General features: G+C 46.7%; 1 protein-coding gene across 4 annotated transcripts in view; it reads right to left on the bottom strand.

The window, feature by feature from the left end:
* LOC142892306 (vesicle-fusing ATPase) overlaps window positions 1-27,427 on the bottom strand; it is a 47,251-nt gene extending 19,824 nt beyond the window's left edge. For 2 of the 4 annotated variants that reach the window (XM_076032348.1, XM_076032347.1), the window contains exons 1-5: window positions 27,206-27,426; window positions 11,405-11,422; window positions 3,862-3,947; window positions 478-577; window positions 332-371 (exon numbers count right to left, since the gene is read on the bottom strand). In XM_076032348.1, the coding sequence (XP_075888463.1) occupies window positions 332-371; window positions 478-577; window positions 3,862-3,947; window positions 11,405-11,422; window positions 27,206-27,217 (256 nt within the window). In that variant the 5' untranslated portion in view covers window positions 27,218-27,426. Of the gene's footprint in view, window positions 1-331; window positions 372-477; window positions 578-3,861; window positions 3,948-11,404; window positions 11,423-27,205 lie in introns of all 4 variants that reach the window. The other 2 variants (XM_076032346.1, XM_076032349.1) reach the window with 2 other exon arrangements.
* Window positions 27,428-27,915: the final 488 nt, after the last annotated feature.

Raw genomic sequence — 27,915 nt, 5'->3', positions numbered from 1 at the left:
GGTCCTTTAACACATGTCCAAAGCAACGCTTGGCTGTTGCTAAAGAGATTAGCATTTAATGTTGCAATAGCGCCCCCTAGAGCTAGATGGTATGAAGAGGGTTTTAATTGAAAGGAACATGAGTCTGTTTGCTTTTACATGTGGAAATAAAATAATTGCACCGCCCTAGAATTTAAAACATAAGCCAGTAACCTTTCAAGCGATTGCAAGACGCATTTTTTTTGACATCTGGCATTCTGAAGGCAGGGCTCAAGATTGGTTAAACAGATGAGTTGGATGGTGCAACCACAGCTAATCATCATTCACAGCAGTCAGACAGTGAGCAGCGTACCTTCCACCTCCTGGCCAATGGAGAGTCCAGCCCACTTCCTCTGTAAAAGCAAACGCAAAGCGGTTTCAAGCAAAAAATAACACGAGATATTCTACTCTGCGTGCTTGCGCGTGCGCGCGTGAGTGCGCATGCGAACGCACACGAACCTGTGGCAGGCTGAAGGCAATGCTCCCAGGTGCCACGGTGTGGTGGGTCTTGACTGTGAAGACAAACTTGTGGTTGGGCGCGGTCTTCACAGTCACATGCCTGCAGAGGTGAGACACGGTGAAAGCTGAGTTTGGCTAAACTGTGTCACAATCATTTATCTTGCAGCATCAACAATTAAGGTGCTTAGAACACCCTTTTATCTCTGTCTTTATGTGTGTGTGTGTCTGTGTGTGTGTGTGTCTGTGTGTGTGGCCTAATGCAGGTAGACACTGAAAAAAAAAAAGCCAGGATTGTTCAACCATTTGTGGAAAATGTTGGTTCTGAAAACCACAACATGCAGGATACACACTCGGTGTATTACCACTGTAAACGGCCGCATCATTTAATTGGTCAATGCACAGAGGCATTTTTTTTGAAGGACTGTGATCGGTGGTTGCTAGGATACTAACACCCTTGCAGCGGCAGAAGCCCCCACTGAGGATTACATCAAATCACTTTGGTGGACACGGAGAGATTTTATATTGAGAAGCGTTCCTGCTGCGACGGTGCTCCGGAATGTGTCGTAAATCGCAGTGGCGACGGCCCGGTTAAAGGTCACGTTACCACAGGCACTGCCTGCGGCAACACGCGTGCTGTAGCAAATACTAGTACGGCCGTATCCGCTTGATGACCACGAACGACGGAGGAGAGGAAACGGTTTCCATGGCAGCAGAGCGGCAAACAAGTCGTTGTGCTCTTCCAGAGACACAAGGCTTTTTTTCAGTGCAAACGGTTGATAATGTGGCGTAGGTTAGATCAGATTAGGTTACGTTCAACTTTACTTTTGACGACACGTGTACAAGTGGGAGGCAGCAAAATGCAGTTTGCAATCTAACCGGGGGGGGCAATAAACATACGGCATAAAGTGTACAGAGTGCGCAATATTCAGAGTCTGCAATGGATGTACAAGATGGGCTGTGCAAGAGACACAATACACAGGTGAGAACATCACTGAATATTTCATTGACATGACGTACATATATGTATATATATATACATATATATATATATATATATATATATATATATATATATATATACATATATATATATACATATATATGTGTGTGTGTGTGTGTGTGTGTGTGTGTGTGTGTGTGTGTGTGCTATTAACATACTATGCTGATGGATTTGTGCAAATATATGCAATTAGATTAAGCATCTACATAAGTATAATATTATGTTATGAATAACATTGTAATAACATTGTAATATTAATAGCACTGCTAATTTGTAATAATATTATTAATAATAATAATAATAATAATAATAATAATAATAATAATAATAATAATAATAATAATAATACTAACAATAAGTACTTTATATATAGTCATATTATATTAAGTGTATTTAATGTTAGGTAGTGGTTGTTGGTAGGGTTTTGTTCTGGGTCCACCTGCCTTCCATCTGCGTTTCCTTTTCATGTTGAGCAAATTTTGAGCACACCTTTAAGAATTCACTTAAAATAAAGAATTAAATAAAAACTCTAGTGCTGCATTCCCACTGAGAGATCTGATGTGAACAAACCAGGCTATGTGCAGCAGGACGGCGCCACGTGGCTACGGCGAGATACATCAGTGAATAAAAACAAAGACTGTTGTTTCCCGTCAATGATGCAGAGGAACACTCAAAAGTCTCCTCATCCATTTAGGCCCGATAACGCCAACGGCCGTGTTGGCATGAACAGCGCGCTAACAATTAGCGCTAATTGTTGCTTTGCTCTGTTCCGTTCCCAACGTTGCGTCTGCTGCTGCTGCTGCTGCTGCCAAAGGCGGTCTGCACAAGGAAGTGCGTGGAAGGGGCTGCTGGGGGAGCTGCTCTCCCGGCCAGGGCTTCCCACGTGCACGTGTACTGGAAGGAGCCCGGGGGAGTCGGTGGGTGGCTGCAGCAGCGGCAACTTCAGTTGGCGGGGCTGAGGTTGTAAACTGCCGGCCCGGGAGGGGAGTCAGCTGATTATCAGCTGATGTGGGCTGCTTTGACAATTAGCTTGAAAAGCACGTTTAAACTTTGCGGTTTCAGCTTTTTTACTTTGTATGGTGGTGATACAAAAAGAGACTTCTGTTGCGTTAAACGCGTAAAAGACTGCTCACTCCCCTGGGCACAGTTTATTGAAATAACAGAGGCGTTGGCAGAGGTGAGAAGCAACCAAGTACAAATACTTTGTTACTGTACTCAAGTATATTTTTCAGTTATCTTTACTTAACTGAAGTACTTCTTTCTCTGACGACTTTTTACTTTTATTCCCTACGTTTGTACACAAATATCCGTACTTTGTACTCCTTACATTGGATTGCATTGCTTTGGGTTTAAAAGTGTTTAAAAAGATACAAATTCGGTAAAGTAATTCACTTGTTATTCTTAGAGTAGATGTTGCTTGAAGTGGAGCTATTTGAACTACGCTGTTGTGTAGTTCAACATAAAAGGGGATGATACTTAAGAGGGGGATTATTTCTGGGCTTTGGGGTCACTGTTAAGTACATTTTCAGTACAGAGAAAAACCAACATGTAGGAAATAACATTGGTTATTGTTCCTAAAAGTGTAAACATATATGTAACAACAAATGTATTGTTTATTTTATTGCAGGGAAAAAAAATAGTCTTCACTTAAACAAATTGCAGAATCTGTATTTTCTTACTTTAACTTGAGTAAAGGAGTCGAATCTGCACCTTTACTTTTACCAGAGTATCATTTTCCACAAGTATCCATACTTTTACTGAAGTGCAGAGGGTGAATATTTTCGCCACCTCTGGGTGTCACAATCATTATCGTGAAAGGCGGAGTGGATCTGTTCTGAGAGGCCTCATTGCGGGGACACGACGAACACTGACAAGAGGGGGAGAGAATCCGCAGACCATAAAGTGACTCACGAGCGGAAATGCTGAGTCACAGTGTTGTATAAGAGGACAGACCCCCCCCGTCAACTCCAAAAAACGTGAAAAATGTGTCCTGCTTTTGCAATCACAACTAACAATTTCCATCTTAAACGGGACGTAAAGGTTTGATAAAAAAAAAAGAAAAAGAAGAAGAAGAAGCTTTGCTTCCTATTGAACGGAACACAGAGAGCGATCGCTTTCAGGTAATCGATTGAGCCCACAGAGAGTTCAGGGACAAGCAGAAAGACACATTACGGCTGATGGATGTAGCAGGCAGTGAGATTTTTATTTAAAAAAAAAAAAAAAAAAATATCTTGCTTTTTTTTCTTTTTCTTTTTTTTTCTCTTTTAATTTAATGGCGTCCCGTCAAGTAATCAATCAGCCTCTGAAGACGACTGGCTGTCGCCGCGCGGGAGGAAGGTGGCCGGATGGATGGATGAGCGTTTGGGCGGACGACAGCTACTCACTGTCCTGACTGCAGGTCCTTCTCGCTCACCACGGCGCAGTTAGTCAGCGACAGCTCGTCGGTGGGGCAGCGCGCCGCTTGCATGGTCTGCCGGAGGGGGGAGAGAGAGAAACATAGACAGAGACAGAGACAGAGAGAGAGAGAGAGAGAGAGAGAGAGAGAGAGAGAGAGAGAGAGAGAGAGGTTCAAAAGTGAAAGTTTACATCTGTGACGACGGGGGGGAAAGACGAGTTGTGTAATAATAATAATAATAATCCTCAATCCTGACCGTCGGCGTTGAAAAGAAACAATGAAACGTCAGCATCCTGTTGACTCAGCAGGTTTGCGAATCCGCAAGCTTGGCGATTAGAAGGTGAAAATCAGCACTTTATAGGCAGATTGAAGGAAGTGGGCAGGGTTCATGCAACTCGGACAATTTACAGTCGCATTCCAGGGCGGTTGACCAGTGGCGGACCAGTCAAGAGGGCATACATGTATATGAATTATAAAAAAAAAACAACAACTGAAAAACAGTATCATCGACTGCAGATCAAATAACTGCGGTTTCATCATTTTACACTGAAATGATAACAGATCGCGTAAACACAACGACAGCAGCAGCATCTGCTCAGTCGAGTAAGAGGTCCGGCCTGAGGTGTGAAGGTTGTGGGTTTGATTCCCGAGCCGAGGAAAAGGAAAAGTCTCATAGTTCGTTTCAAATTGTCTCGTGACTTTAGGATGCCAACATGCAGATCCAGCCCTTCAAGCCTCTTTGTGTAAAAGGAAAATTCGAGAGAGAGAAAAAAAAAAGAATAGAACCATAAATCACTGCAGCCACCTTCACTGGACGTGGGGTGCGGGAGGAAAAAAGACGCTGGAAAGGTTGCGAGGATCGGCAGGTGGAAGGATTCCCGAGCAGTGTGCCGGTCGCCATGGCAACTGAGATAAGTTGAGCTCCGAGGCGGAACAGACCACCGACGGAGGCATCGGAGGTGAGAACGCCGCGGCGAAGCGTTGGAGGTCACTGGTACTGGCGACCCTCAGGGATTGGCTGGTTTGGAAACTCCTCGGACAGCCAGCGAAGACACCCAGGTTGACGGCCCCAACCGCACGTGATCGTCGGCCACCGAGAGCCAATATTGGTTAGGAGTCGGTGATACCGACCAGCCAAAGCTGCACTTCACAGCTGGGTTAAAAGTCCAGTGTGTAGAATTCGGCATCCTTTATGATTTTTAAATCAACGTTTAAGATGCAGCCCATAAATACATAAATAAACGTGTATGCTCAAGGTACAATAAAAGTCGTTTGGTTTTCCCACCCTTAGAATGATTCTCTTATGTATATAAAAATATCCATAGATCAAGCCAAGGAAGCCTAGTGTGGACAATCCACAAGCCCGTCTGACAGCGCCTTTCGTATTTAGGGTGAACACACGCGTCCTCATATAAACCAATTAAGATAAATGTGGAAGAGCTTTTCAGGTTTGTGCTCACAGGCCACTATAGTTTGCTGGCAGGCTCAGGAGAGGGAAAGTACAGAGTCCCAAAAGGGGACTGAAGTGAAAGAGCGCTGCAATTTTAAAATGTAGCCACTTGATGTTGCTGTTTCTTCTTAAAAATCCCACTACAAATAATACACATTTAACTGTTAAATTAGCAATTAGCGCTTTCGCGTCTGCCTTCTCTCCCGTCCTCGCTCGCAGAATTCTGTGGAGAGAAAAGAAAACAGAGCCGGCTGCCGATTTCCACGCTCCAAAAGCAGCGGTCTGTTCACTGTGTGGCTACATGTGTTAGTCATAGGCTAGCCTGAAAGCTAACAGGAAGTGCGCTGTGTCACCAATGCAAAATCAAAAATTTAATTTCAGGGGTTCAGTTATGAGAAAGTTTTTTTGTTTTTTTTTAGCTCTTTCATATGTTTTTCTTGCTAACGCACAAAGTACCTTGTTTTGGATGAAAGGATCCACTTTTTACGAAAAAAAAAAAGAGGGAACGTGAGATATCAGTTATCCCCACAACGATATTACAGTACCCCAGCTGAAAGACACTAATACCCTGGTCGAGGTGACCGGGTTGCAGCTGGTCGGATGCCAAAACAGGAAGAACCCTGCAACTGAGGTCGGCAAAAAGGTGAAAGACGGGAAAAGAAGAAGGGGAAGAGAAAGAGGAGCCACAACAAGAAGTGCGTGCAGACGTTCGGGGATCTGCTGTGCTGCGATGCGACCTGTTCCCCATCCGGAGCGTGCGATTCACATTAACGCCGGTGTTTACCAAACAATCAATCAACCTGTTTATGTGACTTCTCCTTCACGTTAAACCCCAGTTGCTGCTCGAACCTCTGTGACTTGGCCTGCGAACCCAATCATTCCTCCTCCTAACGCACACACACACACACGCACACACACACACACGCGCACACGCACACGCACACACACACACACAGTGCCGTCACTCACTCCCAGCCTCTGCAGCAATGTGAACTCGGCCTCCTCTGATCCGCTGCCAAGGCGGCGCATGAACGCGGGTATTTTTAGCGGCCGACATTGGGAGCCTCTCGACGGGGAAAAACAAAAAACTGCTGCTTGACACAGATTCCACATGCGGATCGCTGGCAATCGACCAGTTTAGTTGCTGCCCTCCTTCGTGTCTTCGCTGAGCCCACGTGGGCCCGTTCACACCGACTCCAATTTCTCCTTGCAAGCGGCGAAAATAGATTTTTAAATGGACGTTTCCAGTGTACTAGAGCAGTATGAGCCCATATTTCCATTTAGATTGGTAACTGCAAATTAAATTCCATTGAGTGGTTGGTTGTGTTTGAGGCCGACAGGAAGCAGCCGTATTTGAAAGATTTTTGTTTTTATTTTTTTTAATTTTTAGATGCAGGACAAGACTGTGTTGAAGGCTGTTTGGTCAAAATAAAATGAAAGTGAAATAACTTCAAATTGCGCAATTGAATTGAATGTTTCTTTGGCACCCTTCACCCCCCGCAAAAAAAATAAATAAACAAAACAAAAAAACAAAACAAAAACAAGAGCAAAAAAAAAAAGCATGCGCTGTCAAATGAGCCAAACCACCACATTAAACATAACAAACAGCATCTGGACGGAATTTTCCCCGGCGGCTGCAATTCTACTTTGACCGTGCGCTGCATTCCTTCAGGATTTATTTTGCACATCTATCAAGACCAGAGCTCGGCGAAAGTGTTTCCCAAGAGGCAGACAGCCAAATTGCAAAAGGCTGCAAGGTTATTGACAAAACTGTCCGGCTGGCATTTTTAAAGCAGAGTCATGAGGCTGTTTTCCACAATGAAGGAGGGACAAGCCAAGGAGTGCTACTCGTTAAAATGTCCCGTTAACTGGAATAAGTGACAGTCTATACCAGGGGTGAGCAAACTTTTTGACTGGTGAGGCCTACAATGGGTTCTAAAGTTTGACACAGGCGCGGATGGATGGAGTGTTTTGGTGACTCACCTCATAGGAGGGAAAAATACATCATGGGATATGTAGAAAATGTGCTTTAATGCCTATTGAAAATGAACAAAAAAAACAAAATCAATGTCTTTGAAGCCTCGGGGTATTTAGCTCTTACAGCGGTGAAAAAATGGATGAAACAAAGCTATTTTTATTTGATAAAATTTGACCAAAGTGCAGCATAAGGAAGATTTGAAAAAAACAAAACAAATGTGCACCGTCACCCAGGTTGTTGATGGCGAGCGGGAGGGCGGCGAGCGGGAGGGCGGCGCTGCAGCGCTGGCTCCCTGCCCGTCCAGCGCCAAGCCAAGTCTGGCAAGACAGAGGTGAGTCACAACCGGGCCTCTGCGGAAATCAGGCCCACTTTGAGCGCGAGATCCATTTTTCCTGAAAGGATTTTGGCTCGGCGCGCCATCTGTTTGGCTGCTGTGCGGGGACACGAGCGCGTCCGAACGAGCTTTCGCTCAAAAACAAAAAGAGTGTGGGAAGGAGGCGGTGTGGGAAACATTGCCCCCAAAAGAAGGCAAAAAAAAAAAAAAAAAATCAATTAATCAATTATCTAAATAGCAATGCACTGCTTGGCAAGGCTAAAGCCAACAATGAGTGCCTGCAATATCATAATTGTTGAAAGTTTACTCTCTGAAATATACGATCATTTAATATAATAGGATTTAATGGAATTTCATTTATATGATAGAATTCAACTTTGTGACGTGATTCACCTCTGGCCTTCAATAGGGACAACAGATGATGTACTGTGTTTGGAACAGTGTTTTTGGAACTTTATTGTCTGTATTTGGCTAAATGGGTTCCTCTTAGTTAGTTATACATCATCCAGTGACCCTGAGATTAGAATCATTCATTTTTCTTTTTTGTGAAAAGTAAAAATAATAAAAAAGAAACTTGTTACATTTTGATTTTTCCATTTCATTTCCACCCTTGAAATTGTGTTGCTCAGTTTAACTTTGAGGTTAGTGGAAGATGACTTGAAAGCCAAGTGGTGCCTTGAGAATGGGACTGATCCCGGCTCCAATAGAGAGTGTGTTGCACAATCAGAACTGTCCAACTTTTCACTACTAGAAAGCAACAGGTTTCAGAACTGCTGTCTCTTGGGGTGTTTGTTTGTTTTTTTGCCAGTTTGGTTTATTTGACTGTTTGTTTTTTTTTAGCCTCCCCTTTGTTTTTGTGTCTCACTTTACCTTTGAAATTTGTCTGATTTGGAATTCAATTTTCCTTCTCGATGTTGCAGTTCTGACTCGTTTCCCTTTTGTTCTCAGAATTAATAAGTAACTCTCAGTTGACAATTGTGATTTTAAGGGCCCAGTGTGTAAAATTTGGCTTAATTTAAGATTATTTTTTTTTTATATTGGTAAAAGGTTAACATACTGGGAGAGTGAAAGAAGCTGCAATCTAAGAATTTAACCACTTGATGTCGCTGTTTCTTCTTAAAAATCTCCAAAATATTACACTTGAAATTTAAATACCGTGTTTCCTTAAAGATTTGACACACTGGACCTTTAACAAGTTGGGGTACCACAGTGTGGATGTTGACTGAGGCTCAACCGATGCGGACTTCCTGACAAATTCACCGACTTGTCAACGTCAGCGTCAGCGTCAATAAAAATGACACATCCCTTCAACAGTAGCCTTCAGCCCAGCGGCCACCCTCTCTGCCTGCCTTCAGTGTGAAGTCACGCTTCCTTTTTTTTCCCTCTTTCAAACCAACAGCTCACCCTCCTCTTCCTCCTCCTCCTCCTCCTCCTCCTCCCCCCGATGAAACCCGTCTATTTGTGCCAGGGGGGCTTTGAAAGGCTGAGCACGGCAGAGGTGCCGCTGCGACGGGGGAGATAATTAATGGATGCTAATGACTTAGCATTTCCATTCGGCCGGCGTGCGACACCAGTTTGACATTGCAGCTCAATTACTGGTGTCGGGGGGGGGGGGGCGAACGCAGCGAGGGCCAGCTTGGGTGTGGACGGAGGCCGGGTTGTGCAACCTGCAGCGATCCCCACGCAACGGCGACAAGTCGGGGGCGGGAACCTATCAGGAGGCAGATGTATCGTGTATCACACCGGGGGGGACAGAAGCCTGTCCCCAGAGTATCAAGAAAACATTCATCCAGAAAAGATGAAAGCCGCATACGCTCCTGTTAAAAAAAATGTTTGGGCTCACTGACTCATTTCTGCCCTTGACTCCATTCTAGCCAGCTTTATGAAATAATGACTGCGATCATTATGGGTGCACGAAAATCAGTCAAGATGTGCTGCAGTATGGGAACATTTTAGTGTTTAATGAAGACCATGTTCCAATGTCCAATTAAAAGTGATTGACAGACTTCCAAGCGTGCCAAATTCCGTGTGAACACACTAACAGTCGGCTGTTTCAAAGAGCCTAAAATATAAACCATGACGACAATTTAGAGTGTTCAATTGACCTCACATGCATGTTTTTGGAGTGTGGGAGGAAGCCGGAGAACCCGGAGAGAACCCACGCAGACAGAGGGAGAACGTGCAAACTCCACACAGAAAGGTCCCAGGTCCGGAATTGAACCCACAACCTTCTTGCTGTGAGGCGGCAGCGCTAACCACTGCGCAAGACTCCAGTCTTGGACTCTACCACTGCGCTTTGAGGTTTATAACGGCATGTAGCCGTCTCACTCACCACTGTGAACTGTATGCTAAGGCTGGCTTGCCGCCTTTGAATGTAAGACGATTTACACACTGGACGACTCTGATCGTTAAGGCTCTTCTTGGCTCGGTTCCAGGTTATTTATGTTTCTCACTTCAGAGAATTAAAAGCCGCTGCGCTCTAAGATCAAATGACATTTCGCGCTTGGCTGCTCCTCGTGTTCGGACTGAATTGGGGGAAAGACGGCTTCAATTACTCTGCCCCCTCTGCTTGGAATACCCTCCAATCTGAACTGAAAAATGTCTGAACTTATCTCACTCGAAGCCTTTCGCTCTGTTCTAACAGACCGACACCGGGAATCCTTTCGGCAGTGCCTGTGTTTTGTTTTTTTTAATTATTACGTAATTAAGTTTTGTTTGTTTGTTTGTTTGTTTTTCATGTTTGCTACTCAAGTCATCACTTTAATCTTCATCATTTTAATGGTTATTTTGTGGGGGGGGTTTTCACGGACTGTCTGTGTGCTGTTGCCCCTCTTGGCCAGGTCGCCCTTGTGAAAGAGGTCTTGATCTCAATGGGTCTTTTATGTGGTTACATAAAGGTGAAACAAAAGGCCATCCCATAGTGTGTTCAGCACATCCTGACTGATCTTCCTTGCACTAGTAATGTTCTTAGAGCATTCCAGTAGATTATTCCATCAAGCTGCTCATAATGGAGCTCAATGCAGATATGAGTCAGTGAGCCCCAAAACTATTGACCGGTCGCGTATTGTAGGACTTTCCATGTGATGGGGGAGGAAAAAAAGAAAAAAAAGAAATCCATTTGAGGAACTCAACAGATGCGTCCGGTCGCAGATTGACTACTGAGGGTTGCTCGCAGATCTCAGTTCAGTTCACAGACAGTGCGAGAGGCTCCTGGAGGGACAGCCCGGCAACTTAAAAAAAAAAAAAAAAGCGAGGCCTTCCGGGCTCGAGTGTAATGTTTGGCGTCATCCCTTCCGGAAAGGCTCTTATCTGACGCCCGTGCTCCTCCGCCTGCCGAGCGACGGGGAGAAGCTATACCCCGCAGGGGGAAAACCCCCGCTCGCGACGGAGGCCTGCAGATTAATGGGAGTTACTGGATTGAGATTAATGGGAAGCGATATCGCCGTTACGGGTTTTTTTATTTTTTTATTTTTCTTTCACATCATTTGGTTTCTTCGCCGTAGGCGTAGGCGAAGAAACCTCCGCACTTCCATTTAAAGCGGGAGGTACGTCGCTTTCTCCGAGATCGGATAACGCGCGGTGAAACAAAATGTGGGAGAGAGAGAGAGAGAGAGAGAGAGAGAGAGAGAGAGAGAGAGAGAGAGAGAGAGAGGGAGAGAGAGAGAGAGAGAGAGAAAAAGTGATGCATTTTTGATGTTGTGGTGGATGAAGGGGGACCGGGAGTGGGGGTGGGGGGGGCGGGGGGGGCAGAGATGTGTAACTATACATACCTTGAAAAATATTACCACCTTTGCGGGCGCCGGGCGGAGGCAAGCAGAGAGGAAGGACAGAAGACAGTATTTGAGATGCAGGGGGCCGCAGAGCAGCGAGACGCTGAGGTGAGCGGAGGGGAGATGTGGCAGCTGACGAGAGTCGCATTCAGGGGTTTGGGTGGGGTGGGGTGGGGTGGGGGTTGGCATTCACCCATGCAAGACACACTCTCAGATTCAGTCCAACGTCGAAAGATGATTTATCTTTCGACGGCAAATTTCGATATCCAACAGAGTCGACCTTGGCGTCTGCTAGCCCAGAGTTTTCAACTTTTTTGACATTGAAAAAAAAAAAATCCATGGCTCACCACCAGAGTAAAATATTAATAATGACAATGCAGTCTGAATTTATTTATATTCACTCAAGTTTGAAAGCTCATCCTGTTTAGATTCATTGACAGATATCCTGCGAGGAAGTGAGGGAGGGAAAGCGGCTCACATTCCTCATAACGCACAGTCACTCCACAACGGAATGTCAGTATTTTGTTTTGAGAGCGAATTAAGCGAAATTGGATCATTATTTCACGGCACACCTGACATTATCTCACAGTACACCGGTGTCCCGCGGCACTCTGGTCGGGAAAAAAACACTGCGCTGGCCAATGGCAATGGATCATTTCGCTCGCAAACTTTGGTTTATGCTCGGAGTGAAAACTTAACGGCCGTGCCAAAGAAGTCGAAAGTGGTTCCACTTCATTACGGTGGATCGAAACAAGAGCGTTTGTGCCAAGAACAAAAGACGGGAGAACAACAAAGTGCTTTCCTGATTTGATTCACAAAGTAAAACGTAGAATAAAGTTTTCCGGTGCAAAGCAAATGTATTTTTTTTTTTTTTTTTTTTGCTAAAGCTTAGTTACCTGATTTAGTTACCTTTTTTGAAATAAGTAAAGTACAGACACTGTGAACATCTTTGGATTTTTTCTTTTTTTTTTCTCTCTCTCTCTTTCCAAATTGGTTTTAAAACATCTGGTATCGTTCTGGAACCATTATCAAAATTCGCATTGCATCGAGCAATTTCAAACGGTACCCAGCCCGACTCACACACTCACTCACACACACACACACACACACACACACACACACACACACACACACAAGCACACAGTGAGGGGACCTCGGGTGGTGTTGCATGCGCACAGGCCAGATTTGAGGCTCGCCAAACCATCTTTTGGTTGAAGACGCTGCTGCGTCAACTGTTGCTGTGTCTCTTTTTTTTTTTTGCGGCGACGCGTCTTTCGGTTTGACTCTGCGGCCCAAATCTGACCTGGCAGAGGGCGGCAGGCCGTCGTGCCCGAACCGGCGATGCTGCGTTCGCAAGGCGATCGAGCTGCGCCTCTCCTCCACGCCGGAGACCAGGTGGTCCCGGGGGCGGGGGGGAGGGGCTACGCAGCGGAATCAGCTGCGTTCCCTTGCGGGGTTGATGGGTGTTTGTCGGTGATGGACAAGCAGGGTCTTTGGTGGGAAGGAGTTTGCTTTTGAATGCAAATGAAAACAGAAAACAAGATTCTGCGGTGGGTTAAAATGTTTGATGGTCGAGAATCTGATTGACAATGTTAACCCCCCCCCCCCTTGGCAGGCGTTGCCACTTTGGTCTTGCTCATGTGTAGTTAGTCTGGTTTAGTGCGACCGGGTCGGGTAACATTAGCCAGCATGCTCAGGACAGACAGCAAATCACAGGCAGTGAGACAGTATCACAGGAGCAGCAGGTCAAGTTGGACCGGGTTTTGACTGTCCAGGCTGATCCTGATCACTTCACTACTTCAAGTATTGTAATGCTTATTTTGAAAGTCAAAGATCTGGAAATATAAATGTACAACTGACGGTGGGATAACACAGGGGGAAAGGAAAGAAAGAAAAAGCACATACACACAATAGCTCTGCTCGTACCACGGAAAATGGACATCTTTCTCCACCTAGTGCTTTGCAATGGTATTGCAGTGAAATGACCACTGAGGGCGCAGTGACTCCCGTCCAGAGCCAAAGTCAGCCATGAAAAAAAAATAAACGATTAAAAGAAAGAAGAACGCTTAAAAAAAATTAATGAGCTCCATTTGGCACAGATTGACTGCTTCTGCTGCTGCTGAGTCACCACCGGGTGGTGTTAGCGAGCGGGGAATCATCAACTCACTGGTGTCAAGCCTCCTCAAATCACTCTGAGACAAACAGAGCAACACATTTAGACAAAGTGCCTCCTCCTCCTCCTCACCTTCCTCCCCCTCACCTCTGTGCTCTCTTTCTCTCAGGGCTGGAGAAGCTACTGCGAGGGTTGTGGTTAACTCAAGCGATTGAATTTAGTTTAATTAAATCGAACACCTGTTGGACCATTGGGTTTCCTTCGTGCTACTGCTGGCTGAGGAGGGTTTTTTTTTTTTTTTTTTTTTTTAGATTTCTTCGTCTGTCTGTTTCGTGCGGTACTGACTCTGCACTGTGAGCTCAGCGCATTGGGAAAAAGAGGCGCCTCTCTCGGGGGCCTCCTGCCTCTGTCTGTCCATCCCATCGACTCGGGCTGCGTAATTTGGTCAAGTGGCACCATAAATGGGCCGTCCAACTGTCTTTTGCGTCATCAATTGGTGGCTGCTGAGTGGTCACGTGACCATGCGCTATAAACAAGTCAACCTCACAAAACGTCGAGAGAGTGTTTGACTTACAGGTGAAATTCATGGAAAATGTCTTTTATTATACCACGAAAGTAAAGCATGCAAGGGTCTTTCCTTCAGGTAAAATGCATCAGCAATAATGACAGTGGTGGGTTTACTGCGACACGTTATTTTTTTTTCAATATCTTGTCATTAATGTGACCTTGGAAGAGGTCTTTTGTTTTTTTGGCGGATTATTGACTAATACAAAGTATAAGCGCTGAAACAATGAACATCATTGTGATGTGTGCATTCAACAGTTCAGAGAAGGTCAAGTTAATCCCACTTCTATAGAGGTCACGGCCCACTGGAGGTACGTTCTGGAATTTCACCCTAAAGTCGAACACCCTGAACTTTTTGTAACACCCAATCTGGAAAAGGCACGTTTGATGCCAGAGAGGTTCTTTTGTTTGTTTGTTTGTTTTTTAGCTGTGACTGTTTTTTTTTTTTTGCGATTCCACCCACTTTGTCGATGGCTCTCCTATTGATTAAGCAGCACAAAGCCCGCCCGCCACTGAATATGAATCCCCGCTTCCTCAGCCACCTCTGCTCCCTCGCGCCTGCGTCAAAATCTATTGTTTCGAATCCTCGGGCGGATCCATTATTTTTCGTGAGATTGCTCCCCACACCTGAAACTACGAGGCCTGCACCATTAATCGTAAAAATAAAAAAAAATCTCATTTCGAAATGGCGCTGTGACCTTGTTTATTTATTTATTTTCATTCAGGGACAGCAACTGCACGAAAAACAAGCGCTCCCACTTTCCCACTTGGCGAATGGCAACGCAAACAACGTGCCGCGTGACGCAGAGCAACGAATCCGGTGACAGGTGAAAGCAACGTGAACAACGCCAACGCGCTTTCAAAGGAAGAACTTGACCTGCCAATCAAATTCATTTCGAAGTCCACGGTGAGAACAAAAATAAAGCCCAAGCCTCAAAAAACGATCCCATTTCGTAGTTTTCGGCTTCAGCGAAGACGACCAAAGTCAAAAGAACGTTGCGTGCGTGGAGCGTTTTGATTCGTTCGCAGCGCGGCGAGGAAAGAAATTCACGCGACTGTTTTATATGGGCAAGGGTAATAAATAAATATTTGTTTTGGGGTGGGGGGGGGGAATCGTGAGAGAATCGTGATTTCAATTTAAAAAAAATAAATAAATAAAATAAAATAATTGGTTATTCTCATTTTTTCCCCCAGAATCATGCGGCCCAAACCTCTTCTTTAATTGCTGGCCTTTGGTTTTTGAAAGCTGCAGAATGTGATGTGGGAGCGGTCACTCCCAGAGCTAGCGCCTCCAAAACCCCCCCCTCGTAAACACGCCTGTTACTCTGCGCTCCCTGCTCAATAATTCATCCCGCGGCGTCTCGGTGGGCGTATCCGGTCACGCGGGGCGGCTGATGGATGGGCGAGAAGCCGCTGGCTTGCCTCGGAGTGGAGGGTTCACCGAGCGGCGGGCGGTGCAGCACGCTGAGCTGGGCCGCTCTGAGGGGCCTGGGACTGAAGCTGAGGGAGGCTTTAAACCATTTTCCTGCTGTTTCATTTTTTCCCGACCACTTAAGCAAATGCCTTTTGCTCTACGCGACGGCCGATCCGGGAAATCGATGCCCGAACGACCTGCTGCTGCTCTTTACTGAATTTGACGCAGCTTGTTGCTTAGAATTGGCTCCCAGTGCGGCAGAAGGAGCAATGAGCTGAGAGCTGGGTGCTTTTTTGGGGGGATTTAAAAGCCTGTAATATGGGTAATTTTGAAAACAAATCTCATTGGTGGCGACACGGTGGCGCAGTGGTTAGCGCTGCCGCCTCATAGCAAGAAGGTCGTGGGTTCGATTCCGGGGCCTGGACCTGGGACCTTTCTGTGTGGAGTTTGCATGTTCTCCCCGTGTCTGCGTGGGTTCTCTCCGGGTTCTCCGGCTTCCTCCCACACTCCAAAGTCATGTGAGGTCAATTGAACACTCTAAATTGTCCGTAGGTGTGCATGTCTGTCTCTATGTGGCCCTGCGATGAACTGGCGACTTGTCCAGGGTGTCACCCTGCCTTTGCCCTATGACAGCTGGGATAGGCTCCAGCAGACCCCCGTGACCCCGAATAGGAATAAGCGATTATAGAAGTATGAATGAATGAATGAATTTCATTGGTTACAAAAATAAAATCCCTGTCCACACCAGCGGTGTGGTAAAATCAGTATCCGTCTATCTCCGCAAAAATCTGTTTCAAGCAACAGCCAGCAGGTGGCGATATCGCTCCTAACAGGAAGTTTAATGTAGCCAATCACAAGGCTGGAGAAATTCACGACCTGGAACAACACCAGTGGCGAACTGAAGCGGGGCCGATTCTTTACTCACATATGTGTCAAACTCTGGCCCACCGACCAAATTATATTTGGCCCAAGAGGCAATGCAAAATCACTGCTGGAGCTGGCCCGCCGCTATCACACAGCACATGTGCTGCTAATGCTACAAATCCCAGAATGTTCCACTCAATCAGGACAGCACGTTCATTTGAGGATATTTTATTATGATTATTATTACTTCATTGTTCAATTGTTATTTAATTTTTCAAGTTATTAATAGCCAGTGGAAAAAGGTTACTGTTGAAATATAAACCAGAGGGCTGGAAGAGGCACACAATTTTTTATTACATTTCTCTTTTATTTTGATGAGGCTTTTGAATTTGAAATTCAGTTTTGCATGCAATATCAAGTTATTTATGGAATAGTATTAAGATTTGCTTATTCCACATTTAGGTTGAAGCACAGCTTGTTTGGGGTCCATGTATAAAGGTTCGATGTTATATCTGGAGGAAGATTTTTTTTTTCCAATAGATATCAATGTTGGCCTGCGACCCAATCCAAGTTTTCCATTCTGGCCAGCTGTGTGTTTGAGTTTGACACCCCTGCGCGTACAAAATCAACAAAATGTGCATTTGTGTCAGTGAAAGTACACAAGCTCTACTGATCGAGCAGTACCGTGAGATTTATACTGACGCCTCTGTCGCAGCTGGATGTGGTGCAGTAGTTGCAGACATACACTAAGCATTGATAAGTTCGCTTAAATAGCGCCAGTGTTTTGGCAAACCCCTGTAGAACGGCAGCGCCATCAGCTGGTCGCGTCCGCTAGTCTCAATGGATACGCCTTACTTTTGTTTACCGTGACACACTGTGACGTTTAACGATGTCGACAAGAGATTATTGGGTTTTTTTTTTCCTCAGATTTCCCGTCCACACGCGACTGCTGGAACCCTGGACTCTGGTTTCAGGAGCCCATTGTATCTTCCTAACACAATCTGCAGCGGTGCTGCACTGTGTCGGCCGAGAACTGTGTTAGTCCGCCTGCTGACAAGCCAACACAATCACGGAACTAATAGCGTTAGCGGCGGCCCTGGCCGGAGCATTTACGGCGCAGTAGCCATTAGCAGGCGGCGGCCGAGGGAACCAAACACAAACACAACACAACACAAACAGGCAGCGTCCGCGGTCGCTGATGCAGCTTCTCTTCTGTTCAATCAACGTGAGCCCTTCTGTCTTAAAGGGGCAGCTTCAGAATTTTGGACGCAGGAGCTCATTTCCAAGCTAGCCACTGTGCTACTTATCAGTGGAAACGGTTTCAACACATTTCATCCAGTCCTTCAGTTTTTAGCAGAATTAGCTGGTACTATGCTAGCCAAGGTCAGCTTTGCTTTACGCGCAAGTCGCTAGTCCGGGTAGCATCAGTCCACCGCTGCAGTAGCCTAATAACTACTACAGGAAGTGCAAGTACGTTGTTGCTGAGACACTCGTCCAGGCATGGGCAAACTACGGCCCGGGGGCCATATGGGGCCCATTAAGCTTTTTAATCTGGCCCGCCAAACTTTAAGAAATTATATTAATAGTAAGTAAGTCATAAAATAGCTTTATTTCATCTATTATTCAGTGTTTTAAGAGTCATTTCAATAAAGAGCTAAATACTGCGGGGCTTCAAAGACATATTTTGTTGTTTTGCTTTTGTTCATTTTCAATTGACATTGAAGCAAATGTTTTCTACATATCCCATGATATATTTTTTTCTCCTATAAGGTGGCTCACCAAAACACTCCATACATCTGCTCCTGCTCCGGCCCCTACAACCAAATGTGGCCCCACCAGTTAAAAAGTTTGCCCACCCCTGTACTAGTCCCTCTAAATGCTATGCGTTTCAAGTGTAGCTTCATTTCTAACATTATTCTATCAACACAGACATTTACATATATATTGTGGTGTTACAATGCGTTTGCCTCAGGTGTACTGCGGAGTGGGTGAGATTGTTTTTATTGGCAGACTAGCAGAAAACGTCGACCTCGTGCTAGCCTAGCATCAGCTAATTCTGCTAAAACTTGAATAACTGGACGAAGTTAGTTGAGATGGTCCACACTGACACAGCATACTGGCTAACATGGAAATGAGCTCCCATGACCACAATTCTGAACCAGCTCTTTAAGGATGCAATGATGTAAGCAAGAGCATCAACTGTAAAATTAAGCTAGCGCTCATATTTTTCGTGACCATCCACGAGGCATTTTCCTCCACACTCGTGTTCTCAAGTATCCTGATTCTGAGTCCCTCTTTCTGGGACCATTCTCTATAAATCCCAGAGACGGTTGCGCCAGTGTGAAAATCCTACTGGATAAGCACTTCAGCCCGCATGATTGGCATCACGTTTGCGATGACGAGCAGTTGAACATTTCATCTAATGAAGTGGCTGCTGAGGGTGCACTGAATCCCACACTGCAGAGATTTCAGCCAGACAAAGTGCCAACGCCTACTGGAGTGCTTGTCTGCAGCGGACACACAAAGCACGCTTGACCAAGATGCACTAAGAAACAGGGTGTATGCCTCTGTGTGTGTGTGTGTGTGTGTGTGTGTGTGTTTGCTTGTGTGTTTGCTTGTGTGTTATGTCAACTGCCCAACAGCAGAGTGGGCGTCTATAAATAGCACAAGCCCAGAGCTCGCAGAGGAAGGCCCTGCACCACGACAGGGATTAACCGTTACTCTTTCCTACACACACACTCACACACACACACACACACACACACACAGCCAGGCATTCCCTGACACAAATCCACATGTAGACCAATACGCAGGTGCGCTGAACACACAAATGCGGCGTCTTAGAAAGCCTGTTGAGGTAGTTCAAGACTTAAAGGATAAATGTGTCGGAAGGGTGGGGGGGGGGGGGGGGTGACCGTTTGTTGCCAAGTGAGGATCTGACAACCCACAACCCACCAGACATCGTGTGAAGGCCTCAATGGAACGTTGCAATGCAACATTTATTTAGGTCTCAATTGAGACACTTTAACAGGGGCGACACGCAATTCATCGTTGTCAGACACGAGGTAATGACAAACTGCTATGTCAGCTTCCAGGGGCGGGATTTCATCTGGGGGTGAGCTTTGCATCACACGCCCTTCTCTGTCTGTTGACTTCAAGCTCTTTCTATTATCTGTTTTCGGACATGTCGCACCCGCATGTTAGCGCGTGTGTGAATCTTGGCCTCTATCCATGGGAACGGCTGCCCCATCACCCTTATGAACAGTGACAAGTGACCGCCCCTACGGCAGGCAAACGCCCTGCAACTTCAGAAAAACACCCATGGTCAGTGTAAAACGCACCCCTTAACCGAATGCTAGCATTAGCTAAAATTATGCTAAATACCACGCTAAATCCAGAGGGTCACCCTCAGTTCCCAGAACTCTGTTACCACGTTGTGCTTCCAAAGGGGACCGTGATCAGTGACGGACCCGCATCATACACAGAACATTGCAAAAAAAACAACAAAGAAGAAAAAAGAATTGAAGGGGAGCAGAGTTCTGTGTCGGACGAAGGTCCGTCACCGATCGTCGACCCTTTTGAAACGCGACGTGGTAACAAGAGTTCTGGTAACAGAGGGCGACCTCTCTGGAATTAGCGCGATATCTAGCATAATAAAAAAAAAAAATCTAGTAGAATTTTAGTTCACGTTAAACATGTCCAGCTTGTTCACTCCACATTCAAACGCTTGCCGAATCATGAACTGCATCGCATCGTCACTCAAAGTTCTCCTTGCTCGCTCAGTGGGTGGTTTTGCTTCGCACGGGCGACTCGGGAGGGGGCGGAATGACGGAGACGAGAGAAGCACGAGCGCAAAGACTCTTTGCTTTGTGCGCTCATCTGAGCTCCGGACGGCTAATTGCCCGTTTCACCGAGAGACAGTTCGATTCTTATTCTTTGGTCTTTGGTAGAAGAAGACAATTTTTCAAGAAAAGGGGGCTGGGAAAAAAAAAAAGGTGCAATGCAGCTTCAGAGTAGCAAAAACACGACAGTGTCGCGCTGCTAATTGATTCCTGGAGCGAGACGACCGGCTCGGCGCCTCTCGTAAAAACAAAACAAAGAAAAACAAAAAAAAAAACGAAACAAGGGGCCCGTTTGCTGATAAACAACCGTGCGCCAGAGACGTCGACGGCGCACCGTCACCTTTGAAATTGGGCGTGGGCGCTGCGGCGGAGGCGAGAGCAGGGAGACGGCAGGCAGCAAGCGGGCGGAGAGCTCGTGAGCGAGAGGCAGCGCGACCACGGGGAGATAAGATAACAATGGATAAACTGCTTTTTGGGCAGAGCTGCCATCTCTCACAGCCAACCCACTCACTCGTTCCAAACACACTGGGGGGGGGGGGGGGGGGGGGGGTGGAGACGCACCCCCGCTTCCCTGCGCGACCGACACATCAAAGCCATTCAATTGCTTTTCAGCGATTCGGACACAATGGGATCAATAAAGTTGCTCTTCAAACGGCGAGTTGCGCCTGCTGGCAGTGATTCAGGTTCCGTACCTGTTTACACTCATGGTCCTGTGGTGTCAGAACAACTGCAACCGCTCCTTTCTTAAAGAGATCTGGACCAGAGGAGGTTACTTGTAGTATTTGGGTCCGAGGCTTCGGCTCTATTGGACCTGATACTTTAAAAGGTCAGGAGCTCCCCAGTCTGGTGCCATCTGCCCCTCCTCCAACCTCGGACCGGGCGATGCTGCCCAAGCGGCTTTAAGGTCAACGCACCATCCGAACGGGCGATCAATAAACCCTTTAAAAAAAAAAAAATAGTGTGAAGCATCTCCATCTGATAAGTGTGTTGTAGTTGGAACTGTGTGGCATCATCAAGTCATTTTACTTCCTTGTTTTTTTTTTAAAAAATGAAGATGAGCGTCTTTTCGTGCGAGCTAACCCTGGCCGGAGCATTTACGGCGCGGTAGCCATTAGCAGGCGGCGGCCGAGGGAACCAAACACAAACACAAACACAACACAACACAAACAGGCAGCGTCCGCGGTCGCTGATGCAGCTTCTCTTCTGTTCAATCAATGTGAGCCCTTCTGTCTTAAAGGGGCAGCTTCAGAATTTTGGACGCAGGAGCTCATTTCCAAGCTAGCCACTGTGCTACTTATCAGTGGGAACGGTTTCAACACATTGCACCCAGTCCTTCAGTTTTTAGCAGAATTAGCTGGTACTATGCTAGCCAAGGTCAGCTTTGCTTTACGCGCAAGTCGCTAGTCCAGGTAGCATCAGTCCACCGCTGCAGTAGCCTAATAACTACTACAGGAAGTGCAAGTACGTTGTTGCTGAGACACTCGTCCAGGTATGGGCAAACTACGGCCCGGGGGCCGTATGGGGCCCGTTAAGCGTTTTAATCTGGCCCGCCAAACTTTAAGAAATTACATTAATAGTAAGTAAGTCATAAAATAGCTGTATTTCATCCATTATTCAGTGTTTTAAGAGTCATTTCAATAAAGAGCTAAATACTGTGGGGCTTCAAGCTGAGCGTCTCTTCGTGCGAGCTCGTCTCTCGACGTCACTTTCGTTTCCGCAAAACAGCGAATCTTAAGTGAAGCTTTGCAGATTGGCCTTCAAAAGGAGAAAAACGTCGCAGCAGAAGAAGCGGAGAGGGAGGGTTTCAGAATTTCAGACGCAATTTCTGAATCACGTCGACAACTTTCGATGTCTGGTGATGATGGAAGGAGGTTCGGGCGACGCGTTAGCGCCGAACCGCCGCGAAAACGCGAGCGAAAGTTCCTCCTTCTCCTGAGAACAGAGTCGCGCTCAAACAACGGTCAGCTGCGCGCCAACGTGGGTTCGGCAGTCGGCAAAACGCTAACGGCGGGCGGTCGGACGGGACGCGTCTGCAGTGCAAGAGTTACGCGTCCCGAGACGTCAAACGAAACAAAGGCTCCGTCCTCCGAGATGCGAAACCCTCGAGAGGCGGCGCCGTCTGTGCAACCGTGGAATCCCCGGGGTGCTTTCCGAGGCCACTCGGACCGTCGAGTCCTCTCCTGCGACGCGCTCATCTCGCACGGTGAAGGAGGGGGGCTGAAGCGGGCCGAGTGCGGCGCAGCTCCTGGTCGACTCGCAGCACTCGGCCTCTTTGCTGTTCAAGTTGTTGAAATTGGAACAAACTGAGCAGGTGGACAGAAGAGCAGAACCAAGCCGCACGTTCCTCTTCGGCGTCGACCTGGACTCTTCAACACCATCAGGTCACGTATGAGCCGGTGCTTTTCAAGCGCTGTGCCGCCGCGGCACATTAGCGTACCATGAGGTGATGTCAGGTGCGCCGCGGAAAAATGATCCAATTTCACTTGATTGGTCTAAAAAGTGCTTTAAAAGGAACGCCAGCCTATTTTGCTGCCGGCTTTGCGTGCATCTGAACAGGCCCAGGCTTCACACTGGGTGAGTATGAATGCATTAAGAGACTATATTGACTATATTAGGCTAAAAGTGTCATTTTATTGCATGGTGGTATGCCATGGGATTTTTTTTCATTATTCTTTTGGCTTCAGTGCGGCCGCAGCCAATCGTCCGCCTCCATCTGGCCCCTCTCCTCCTCTGCGTCTTCTCCTTAAAACCCAACTAACTTCACATCCACTGTCACTCCATCCTTAAAATGTCCTCTCAGCTCGTCCAGCGGGCCGATTGCCTGCCACTTCTAACCACAGCATCCTTCTCATAAAACACATTCACCATATTCTCTCGCAGCATTAGCGATTATCTAATGCCGTTAATGTCGCTGGTGGAAACAGCGGAAATTCAAATCAGATCTTATTGTTGCAAAAGTGTTAAACCACCACTGAATTTCTCACCGTCACCACCAGGTCTTAAATGTGTAAAAAAAAAACTTTGAAATCTGAAGAAATTTGGTTCAAAATTAAAAAAAGAAGAAGCTATTGATTAAAACAAATACAAAACGTTTAGGGGCGGTTATGGTGAATGAGATGAATCAAACAAATACATTTAATGAGATACAGAGACTAGCGCGCGTGTGTGTGTGTGTGTGTGTGTGCGTGTCTACAGGCAGCCTGCGTTCTGCATCATCAGACTGACGGCAGTTTCTTTTTTCGGGTAAAGGCGATGTGCCTGCTTTCCTCGCCACGCATTCGCCAATGCAATCAATCAAAAATTCATGAATTCCTTTTTGGCTGCGGGAAGGCCGATCACCTGCACCGCGAGTGAGAGCCGGAGACTGCGTTGGTGTTCAGAACAGCAACGAGCGCCGGGGCGAAAGAAGCAACGCAGACGGTCGGACGACGTGGAGGTTCAGTCCCCGTTTCGACAAAACACGACAGTAGCATTTAAGCTAGCGCTTCTCAACTGGTGGAGTCTCAGGAAGTCGTGGCCCAAATTTATTACACAAAAATAAAAACGCTAGCCCACTTTCTAACATGTGTAGTAAATAAATGACTCAAATTATGGAATTTAATAATTCTGTCCTACAAAACAAATACCCAACATTCTCTCTATAAATCAGTTCACATTTTAACACTTGCTTACTTATCATGTCTTTGATAACACAATTTGTGTGTGTGTGTGTGTGTGTGTGTGTGTGAGTGTGGTTGTGCTCCGTGATAGGCTGCAGTATGCCCAGCAACAGAGTCCGGTCTGCCGGGCAAGTGACGGTGAAGTCTGTGTGTGTGTGTGTGTGTGTGTGTGTGTGTGTGTGTGTGTGTGTGTGTGTGTGTGTGTGTGTGTGTCAGCAGGGGGGGGGGTGGCAGAGTCGAACATCATGCCGGTGGACATGTTTGACTCACACAGGACAAGCGAGAGGACAGAAGCGCTGCTGAGCCTCGTCCACACAAAGCAGAATGAAAGTCATTACAACGACTGTGGTCACGGTTAGCTTGAAATCCGCATTGTTATATTGTTAACAATCCACACACACACACACAGGGACACGCTGAATAGTATTGTAATGCGGTGCCGATAGACAAGGGACGGGCAAACTCTTTGACTGGTGGGCCACGATGGGTTCTGAAATGTGTGAAAGGACAGCAGCAGATGGATGTGGTGTGTAGGTGAGCCACCTCATAGGAGGAACAACATACATCATGGGATATGTAGAAAGCATGCGCTTTAACGTCAACTGAACAACAACCAACGTGTTACAACATAATATGTGTCTTTGAAGCCCCACGGTATTTAGCTCTTTATTGAAGTGACTCCTAAGACACTGAAAATAATGGATGAAATGTGGCTGGTTGCGGTACTGCTCATCACCCTCGTTTCGGTAAAAGCCCCCCGAAAACTGTCCACTGTAACAACTGGCGGACTAAGAAATCATTCTTCAGCACTACTGATGACAAGACACTCGAGGTGGGGGGGGTAAAATGAAGCATGAGAAAGACGAGTCACTCCGGCTGAGTAATAGCTGAGTATTACTCAGTCTTTATGAAACGTGATGGCAAAGGTTTGAAAATAATTGGATATTTTTAAATCCTGCCAGTCAGTCATTACTATTATGATAATTCTAAAGAATTTGTAGATGTTCAGCCCTACGAATTATATAAAGGAAGTACTAGGCCAGTGGTCTCCAAACTTTTTTACCAATGGGCCACATGACGGAACTGCATCATGTCGGCAGGCCACGGTTCGTTGACAGAGGGGGCGCTGGTTGGAAATAGCACTAACGTAGCGCGCTATCGCTGTCGCGCTATGCTAACGTGTCGGCAAAGTTACGTGGCGGGGGGGGGGATTATGACTGCCTTCACGCGGGCCGGACAGAGACACGCAGCGGGCCAGATGTGGCCCGCGGGCCGTAGTTTGGGGACCCCTGATCTAGGGATTTCAATTCATTTGTTTCAAAAGTGAAACAGCTAAACAGCTTTTCACCCCAGTGAAAAGGAACTCTTCCAGCCACTGGAGGCAGGTTACGACTGGCCACAATCTTAGCAACAAACATCTGAAGGCTTTTCGGTTAACAACCTAACGTTTTGTTTTGTTTTTTCTCTCGTCCTCGACTGGCAGGTTGACGTCAAGAGCGAACGAGTTCAAATGATAAATGAGCTGGTAAACACCGGCACGCGTGCACGCCTTCAATTTGCATTCGCTCGAGCTGAGAGGCGATACCCAGTCCGAGTGATGCTGCCGCTGCCAAGGCTTTCGGTGCCTGGCGCCATGACTCTGCATTATCAGGGAAGACACCCGGTCCAGGAGGGACCGGCGTCGGACGCTGAGGCGTGAATATGAACTGGAGGCGGCGATTTAGGTTTTAAAAGAGCGCAAGGGCGTAAAAACTCAGTCGGAACGTTTCACTTCTGGGACATTTCAGAGGCCTGAAAGACGACGTGAGGATCGTGAGAGCGATGATTTTGGGTGGAGGGAGAGGTGACCTGATCAGTGTCATTGTCACAGCTGCCTGAAAATGGGACCAATGGGATAACGGGGAGGCAGAGATGACACTGAAAAATGGGTTGAGACGCACAAACAAAGACTATCAGAGGGCTGCAGAAGGATTTGGATGTTTTGGAAACAGATGTTTCTGCACCTCTTGTGCCACTGTTGTGGTATTGATGGCGTCATGGAACGTACCGAGTAAGAACGTATCAATTGTCTGGAGGTAAAATAATAAAAGGGCATTACAGAAGTGCATTTTCATTGATCTGGTCTCATGATAACCCCCCCTCCCCCCAGAGTTCTGAGACAGCGATGGTCAACAGCAGGTTCAACGAGAAACCTCTCCTCCACCGCAGCGACGCTATTAAGTCATGTCTGTGTACGTTACAACACACAACAGCCCCCATGTAAAGGAGGTTCCATACAGTTACCAGGCAACCGGCGGCAGCTTCAAGTTAAAACTATGTGCGATGTACATGGTACTCTCCAGCACAGCACATTTTTTTCCATGAGGACAGCAGATTTGAATTGTGGATTTTAGGATACGTAGGTTGCGTTTCCTCAGTCATGCTAGCTTTGATGCTCTCCTTATGCTAAGCTAAGCAACATATCTAATAACTGTACCTTGGAATTGATGTACGGTGGAGTGTATTTGCAATCCTGACAAATGGGGAATGCTTTGGAAGATGTCGAACCGACAACCCTATTCCTGCCAAATTAGTGAGCACTTTGCATGTGACACCGGCTTCGTGTTTAGTCCAAAATGCAGCTTACTGCGTTATGCAGGATGATTAGCGGAAAAACGCTCCAAGAGAATCAAGATAGAGGAAGAACTCTACAGGCGTGTGCTGTGAAACCACACAGACACACACACACCTGTGTCCCTCTGTACCAATGATGGGTGCACACAGACAGACAGACAGACAGACAGACAACCAGCCGACCCACCAGGGTTACACAACCCGATGGGACAAAAATGAGCACACAACCACACAACCCCGCATCCAGCTGTGCTCGCTGCAAACGCCATCCTGCAGTAGTGTTGCGGCATAGCATACAGCGGCGTCGTACAGCTCGGTGGAGGTTGCTCGGTGCTCGGTCACCCACCGCCGCGTCGGCTCAAGGGCAAAGCAAAGAGTCCCGGATTAGAGGAGTAGCAGGAGGAGGAGGAGGAGGAGAGGGAGAAGGTTGGCTGGCTGGTTGGGCTCGCATTGCTAGCCGTGACACACAACCGAACCGGACACGTGTGTGCGCGGACGGCATAGTACGTGAGGAAAGAAAGAGTAGAGGGGGGGGGGGGGGAAACCACACAGACGTTCTGTCGCTGGTTTTAAAAGCGAGTCAACGTTCGACCGACATTTAAAAAAAAAAAAAAAAAAACCTGCGTACGCGTTCTCTTCCGCCGCCCTCGAGGCAAAAAAAGAAAAAATAACAGACTGGGGATATTATTATTATTCTTTTTTCCACTGAAATTATTTATTTGTGTTTCTTACCCGGGCCGCCATCTTCACGGGTTCGGTCGTCGGGTGGGATGCAGCTCAGCTCGGGTCAGTGCAGTGATTCGATGGCGAGCGGAGGGAGAGAGAGGGAGAGAGGGGGGAGAAAAAACCGAAGAAGAAGAAGCAGCTCGACGGTCGGTGCACAGCAGATGGGTTTATAAGCCGCAGCACACCTCTTCCTCTGATTGGCTGCTCGCAAGGCGGAAGCGGACCCCCGATTAGTTCGCGTGCGGTCGATGCGAGAGGCTCCTCGCACTCGCGTAGAGCGAGTCTCGTCACGTGGCAGGTTTGGCGAAGGTGTGTGTGTGTGTGTGTGTGTGTGTGTGTGTGTGTGTGTGTGTGTGTGTGTGTGTGTACGCTTTGGTGGAATTTATTAAGCACCAGTTTATAGCACATGTGTGTATGTGTGCTAAATACGACTGACACGCAACCCGCCGCTGTACCAATAAAAGCTTGTGTGTGTGTGTGTGTGTGTGTGTGTGTGTGTGTGTGTGTGTGTGTGTGTGTGTGTGGACATACATATACAGTGTATATCTATATATATATATATATATATATATATATATATATATATATATATATATATATGTATGAATTAAATGTAAAAAAGATTTAATGGTGTGCGTGGGCTGCGGTGGCACGTGCCAAGACACCTGACTCCGTTCTCCATTCATGACACTGTCGATGTGTTTTTGTATCTAAAA

Source organism: Nelusetta ayraudi, unplaced genomic scaffold (genome assembly GCF_046127955.1).
Source record: "Nelusetta ayraudi isolate G7.1 ecotype Tasmania unplaced genomic scaffold, CSIRO-AGI_Nayr_v1 ptg000034l, whole genome shotgun sequence".
NCBI lineage: Eukaryota > Metazoa > Chordata > Actinopteri > Tetraodontiformes > Monacanthidae > Nelusetta > Nelusetta ayraudi.
This window is presented reverse-complemented; position numbering and strand designations above follow the sequence as displayed.